Below are 7,014 nucleotides of genomic sequence, written 5' to 3'. Positions count from 1 at the left end.
CCGTCGGAGACGTTAATGACAACCCGCCAGCGTTCAGCCGCGCCGAGTACAGCGTGTCGCTGAGCGAGGGGGCGGCCGCTGGGACCGAGATATTACGACTGACCGCTACAGGTAGCTCTCTCTCTCTCTCTCTCTCTCTACTACGACTGACCACTACAGGTAGCTCTCTCTCTCTCTCTCTCTCTCTACTACGACTGACCACTACAGGTAGCTCTCTCTCTCTCTCTCTACTACGACTGACCACTACAGGTAGCTCTCTCTCTCTCTACTACGACTGACCACTACAGGTAGCTGTCTCTCTCTCTCTCTACTACGACTGACCACTACAGGTAGCTGTCTCTCTCTCTCTCTACTACGACTGATCGCTACAGGTAGCTCTCTCTCTCTCTACTACGACTGACCACTACAGGTAGCTGTCTCTCTCTCTCTCTCTCTACTACGACTGTCTCTCTCTATCCGTCCTTTTCGCCCTCTCCCTCTCTCTCTCCCCTCTCTCTCCATTTCTATCTCCTCTCTCTTTACTCTCCCCCTCTCTCTCCCTCCTTCTCTCCCTCTCTCTCGTTGTCTCTCTCTCCCTCCTTTTCTCTCTCTCCCGTCCTCTCTCTTTCTCTCTCTCTCCCTCTCTCTCTGTCTCCCTCTCTCTCTCCCTCCTTTTCTCTCCCTCCCTCCCTCTCTCTCTCTCTCTCTCCGCCTCTCCTCTCTCTCTCTCTAACTGACCGCGTTCTCTCCGTTCCAGACCCGGACTCGGCCCCCAACGCGGAGGTCCAGTACAGCATCAGCTCCGGGGACGACATGGACCTGTTCACCATGGACCAGTGGACCGGCGCGCTGCGGCTACAGCGGCCCCTGGACCGCGAGCATCGCTCCTCCCACGTGGTCATCGTCCAGGCCTCGGACGGCCAGGGCCACTTCGCCCTGGCGCCCGTCACCGTCGAGGTGAAGGACGTGAACGACAACAGGCCCTTCTTCCCCATCGAGACGCTGACCGCCAGCATCCGGGAGAACCAGCCCGTCAACTCCGCCGTGACCGTCCTCCACGCCATCGACCACGACACGGGGGTCTACGGCCAGCTGAGCTACTCCCTGCTGGAGCGGTCCGGCCCGGGGAGGGAGGCGTTCACCGTGGACCGCGAGTCCGGCGAGGTCAGGGCCCGGGTGACCTTTGACTTCGAAAAGGTCAACTCCTTCAACTTCGTGGCCCTGGCGGTGGACGCTGGCAACCACTCGGCCACGGTGACGGTGCAGGTGTATGTGACGGGCGAGGACGAGTACGACCCGCTGTTCGTGGCGCCCGAGTTCTCCTTCGAGGTCCCCGAGGGCGCCCGGCGCGGGCAGACCATCGGCCAGGTGCAGGCCAGCGACGAGGACGGCGGCGTGGACGGCATCGTTCTCTACTCCCTCGCCGGGAGCTCGCCGTACTTCGACCTCAACAAGACCACGGGGGCGGTCTTCCTGAAGATGGACGGCTCGCGTAGCGCCGGAGGCGGCGGCGGGTCGGGCCGCTCAAAGCGGGAGACCAGGGTCATGACCCTGGACGTGACGGCCCACAGTCCCCTGGACACCTCCCGCGTGTCCGCGGCGCAGGTGACCGTCGACGTGACCAACACCGCCTTCGGCCTGGCGCCCGACGTCAACGTCCTGCTGATCAGCGTCATCGCCGTGTCGCTGGGCGTGATCGTGCTGCTGGTGGTCATGGCCGTGGTCGTGTTCCTGGTCAAGTCGCGGCGCAGGAAGAAGGGCCAGGAGGCGGTGGGGAACAGGGCAGTGGCGTCGGGGACCGCCCTCCAAAAGCTTGACCAGTCCAAGCCGGGCAGCGGAGCCGGCGGCGGGGAGAGGATCTACCACCAGGCCCTGCCGGGGTATGTGGCGGACCAGGGCGGCGCCGGCGGCGGCCCCTACACCCGCGGCGGCTCCCTGGACCCCTCCCACTCCAGCGGGCGGGGCTCGGCCGAGGCGGCGGAGGACGACGAGATCCGGATGATCAACGAGTACCCGCGCGTGGCGTCCATCACCTCCTCCATGCAGGAGCACATCTCCGCCCGCGGGCCCGACTCGGGAATCCAGCAGGACGCCGACCAGCTGTCCGACATCTCGTGCGAGCCCGCCGCCCTGGAGGGCAGCGCCTGGTTCAAGGGCAAGAAGCTCGGCGGCAGCGTCAGCGGGACCCTGCTCTCCGGTCAGCTCCCGGTCTACCGGGACGAGGGCGGCGGCTACCTGGGCGTGGGGCGCGGCCTCAACGTCTCCCACCCCAAGGACTACGCCTTCCCTGAGGACGGGAAGCCCCACGTGGACGGATCGCTCACCGCCATCGTGGCGAGCGACGAGGAGCTACGGGGCAGCTACAACTGGGACTACCTCCTCAACTGGTGCCCGCAGTTCCAGCCGCTGGCCAACGTCTTCACCGAGATCGCCCGTCTGAAGGACGAGACGGCCCAGCAGCAGGGACAGAACCCGCGGGCGCCCTTCCAGCCCAAGGCCAAGGCCGACCCCAAGCCGCGCATCGACCCGCCGCCGCTCATCACCGCCGTGGCCCACCCGGGCGCCATGACGGTGCCCCCCAAGGTCCCCGTGATCGGCCGGACGTTCCCCCACCTGACCGCCTCGCTGCGCCGCTCGCCCATCAGCCACGAGGGCTCCATCTCGTCGGCGGCCATGTCGCCCAGCTTCTCGCCGTCGCTGTCCCCGCTGGCGGCGCGCTCCCCGGCCGTGTCGCCCTTCGGGGTGACCCAGGGCCCGTCGGCCTCCATGATCAGCACCAGGGAGCCGTCTCTGGACCAGAGCCCCGACCGCGAGATGAGGATCTGAGGGGCGGGGCCCCCGCGGGTCGGGCGGCGCCGCCACACGCCGGGGATGTTCCGCTATACTGAGGAACCGCTACCCTAGCGTGAGGAGGAGCAGGAGGAGGTGCGCTCTTATGTCTGGTGGAGAGTTTCAGACGCATTTCTGGGATGGGGGTTGGGATGATTTGTGGATGACAACACACACACACCCCCACCTCCCCACACCACCTAACCACCCCATCTCTGAGTCTGAAGGTGCTTACCGTACGCAGAACATTTGGACGTTTTTGGAGGAGAGCACACGTGCCCTTTTTTGTGCGGAGGCACGCGTGGACGCCGATGTGTGACAAGGAACCCTTTCTCTCTCTCAGGAGGCGGGTCTTGTCCATTCACGGATGTACAGAGGTGGGCGGAGCTTGTCGAGTGACAGGCCGCTCCCCCAGTCCCACCGCGCCCACTGTGACGCAGGGCTCTGAGAACTGCCCCGGAGTGTGTGAGGAAAGTGACCTCTCTCAGCCGGACACACGCACACACACACACACACATGCGCACTTACATACTAACACGCACCATACATGCTCACACACACATACACACTCTCACACACACCACACACTCTCACACACACACACACACACACACACACACACACACACACACACACACACACACACACACACACACACACAGTAGTCAAGTCTCTAGATCGATGTGTTAGAAGTCATATCTCATGTCTGGCTGGCCAGAGAGATACAGATTTCTCGTTCCTCATTACGACTTCTGTGGACATACTAGTACACTACCGTTGTAACAAAAGGCTGCTTTTCAAAATCACAACTTCTGTCGACCCCCTTGGACTACATACTGTGCCTCGGTGATCAAAATGGACTACAAAAATGGACTCCCACTGATTGCACAGTGGGACGGGGGATTAAGAACTTTTGTTTCCTTTGCCGTAACAGAGGACACTTTTTTTCTTTTCTTGTATCTATATATTTTTATATTGACTTATGATTTCTGACTCTAAATGCCATTATGTCACATGTGAGGTTATGATTTCAATGTATTTGCTTATGTGTATATTTGTATGTATGCTAGCTACGGTATGTATGTGTCATAGGTTCTAGAGCCACTCTCCGTGCGTTAACTGTGACAGCTGAGATGTGAGAGGGACACTTCGGTGTTTTGATCATTATTTATATGAAAAAAAAAGAGAACCTGCTGTCATCGTTGACAGCAGGAAAGTTCAGCTGCATTGTTTTAGTAGGTGAACATTTTTGTCAAATCTGGTCGATTTCCCCAAATCCCAACTATGTAGAGAGGGTCGGACAGGACTGAAATACACAGCGGTCACGCGCTGTCCTCTCTCTGGGTATTTTTTTTCTTATTGGTGTCCCCAAAAGTCGAGCTGTCCTCAGCACACAACTAGCACACAGTCCCCCCTGGAGCTCAGCAGGCATTCAGCGTCACCATCACCTCTGTGTCTGTGTATGAAGTGCTTCCAGGCTTACTAAAAAAAAAGTCAGTGTCATCATCGTCATCATCATCTTCGTCATCACCATCCATCATTATCAGCATTATGATAGCTTGGAGCTGTGAAGTGGTTCGTCACTCTTGGAAGAGAATGCACAGAGCAGATAGGAGATGTATGGGAGAGATACATGCAGAAGGGCCAGCGCATTAGCCTGCCTTTCACATCCAGATCAATCTCAACCTCCTTTCATCACGAGCAAATAGTCGTGAATAAATGAAAAAACTAATTGAGTTAATACACTTTACATGCTGTTTGTGTAATAAATGAATATCCTAGCTTGTTCCCAGACGTTATTGTTGTAGCGAGAGTGTCTGGGTACTCTAGAGAACCTAGAACCCTAGAACAAAGAACCGCAGTGTCGCTTCCTGCATCACAACTGGTTCTGGGCATTCTACTTCTGTTCACCTCATGTCTGGTCTCTCCCTCTCTCAGACCCCCCCCCCTCTCTCTGTCTCTCTCTCTTAGTCTCTCTCCCCTCTCTCTACTCAGCCCCCCCCCCGCTCTCTCTCTCTCTCTCCCTCTCTCTCTCTCTCTCTCTCTCTCTCTCTGTCTCTCTCTCTCTCTCTGTCTCTCTCTCTCTCTCTCTCTCTCTCTCTGTCTCTCTCTCTCTCTCTCTCTCTGTCTCTCTCTCTCTCTCTCTCTCTGTCTCTCTCTCTCTCTCTCTCTCTCATGTGTCTCTCCCCTCTCTCTACTCAGTACCCCCCGCTCTCTCTCTCTCTCTCTCTCTCTCTCCCCCCCTCTCTCTCTCTCTCTCTCTCTCATGTCCAGATCTCATGTGTTTATCTCATCAGCGGTGTCCTCTCTGTGCTCCCATTGTTACGGTTCGGTCCTGGACATCTGTTAGCGAGCGAGACGGGCTAAAGCTTTAAAGCAACAGTGTCTTCTTTCTACCGGTTCTGGTCCGTTCCGATGCGTTCTGTTCTGGTCTCTCTTCCTGATCTGTCCGAGTGATCGCTGTGTCTGGACATCCTGTTGTTCCCAGGGGAGGGTTTGGCTCCGCCCCTTCCTACCTGGTGTGATAAGGACATGTCCTCGCTGACCGCCTCACGTGGAGCTGGTCCTGGATCAGCTGGAGTTACTGTACACATGCAGCAAGCTCAAAACTCCATAACGTCATATTCACAAGCGAGTGGTCTGGCGCGACACGAGGCCGTGTCTTAAAACATTTGGAGAGGCTCCATCTGGAGTCGTCTTTGAGACGCCTGCCAACTCTCCAGCACCAGAGCCACGGCACAAATCACCTGTATATATATTTAAAAGCGAAATAATAAATTCCTACTGATGCTCTTTTGACAAGCCAGTGTCCGTCTGTTTCTCTGCTTTTTGTCTTTTTTCTGAGTTGGGACCGAGTCCTCGACTGGTGGGGGGAATTAAAAAGCAATTAAAGTATAACAAAGTCATCATCTGGTCTTTGAGCGGCGTGCGTAGCTCGAGTGAGAGTGACTTGTTCATTAAAAGGCTGTTAGTGGCGAGGGAAGGCCTGGGTGGAGGCCAGGATGGGAGCCTCCGTCTGGGGGGCAAGAGGCCATCAGTCCCGGTAGCAAAACAGGGGCGGACGCTACTGAACTCCCGCGTACAGACCTGCAAACGTGTCACCTTTTGGCTACAGTCACCTTTTTTTATGTTAACCATGGTAGTTTCAGTGAATCTAGAGGGTTTTAGTTTTGTATGTCGTCACCTTTTTCACTACTCCAGAGTTTGCAGGTCTGCGCGTACCTGGAGGGGGAAACACAGAGACCCTGGAACAAGGAGCTACTGTGCGCGACCCCTCCCCATCGGCCCCCAGGTCTACAGCTCCCAGGGCGGGGGAGGAGAGAGGGGGGGTCCGTTCGCTGCAATCCGGTCATTGCTGGAAAGTGAGCTTAAAGGGGAACGCCGCTGTCATAGCAAGTTTAGCTCAAATGTCGCTTTGTCCTCAATGAAACCGATCCATACACACCAACATTTAACTGATCCATACACACCAACATTTAACTGATCCATACACACCAACATTTAACTGATCCATACACACCAACATTTAACTGATCCATACACACCAACATTTAACCGATCCGTGCAGTAGTAAGCTAGCTCCTTTTTCTCCTGTGCGCGCACCACCTTTATAATGAAGGTCTATGGGCCTCTGCTAAAAACTATGATAAACATGCATTTTCATAAAAACTTAAAGGGGAATTTTATGCAAAATAATTTTGAAATGGCTATAACAATTGCCTATAACTTCCTATTTGAATTCCTATTTCTGATATTAATCAGAAATGAAATTGAAATGGAATTGACTGTATCCCAACGCTGTACGGCACTGCACATTACAGGACTACAGCGGTCACTATCTCTACTTCACCCCGTACTGCAACCAATTATTCCGCTCTTGTGGCCAGCCAATCCTTCAGGCGGTGCTTAGAAGCAGTGGCACACATGGTAAACGCCCCAGAGTGTGGTGTCCAAAAAGGCTCCTTTGTATATGTTCTCCGTAAGATCTGGTAGCTCTGACTCCAAATGAGGGTGCATCAGAAGTTGATGTAGCTGAGTACAGTAATTAGATGCTGTTTATCTCATATGGAGAACAGACGTGTTTGCTTAGCTGCCGGCGGAGTTCTGCCTCATTTGGTCATCATACGGAGCTGTGCGGTGCATTCTTTCCCCCTGTGTTTGTCTTTGAGGAGGGCTGGGGGGTGGGGGGGGGGGGTCGTGAGGCCA

At 55.8% G+C, this 7,014-nt stretch overlaps 1 protein-coding gene across 1 annotated transcript in view; it reads left to right on the top strand.

The window, feature by feature from the left end:
* dchs1b (dachsous cadherin-related 1b) overlaps window positions 1-2,805 on the top strand; it is a gene marked incomplete at both ends in the record, with an annotated part of 64,284 nt that extends 61,479 nt beyond the window's left edge. Inside the window, 2 exons of the mRNA XM_084450392.1 lie at window positions 1-111; window positions 737-2,805. The exon at window positions 1-111 is cut by the window's left edge and continues 299 nt beyond it. Of these exons, the coding sequence (XP_084306518.1) occupies window positions 1-111; window positions 737-2,805 (2,180 nt within the window). The remainder of the gene's footprint in view (window positions 112-736) is intronic.
* Window positions 2,806-7,014: the final 4,209 nt, after the last annotated feature.

This window comes from Borostomias antarcticus (genome assembly GCF_949987555.1).
Source record: "Borostomias antarcticus genome assembly, chromosome: 15".
Classification (NCBI taxonomy): domain Eukaryota; kingdom Metazoa; phylum Chordata; class Actinopteri; order Stomiiformes; family Stomiidae; genus Borostomias; species Borostomias antarcticus.
Note: the sequence above shows the minus strand (reverse complement) of the source record. Positions and strands in the feature narration are given on the sequence as shown.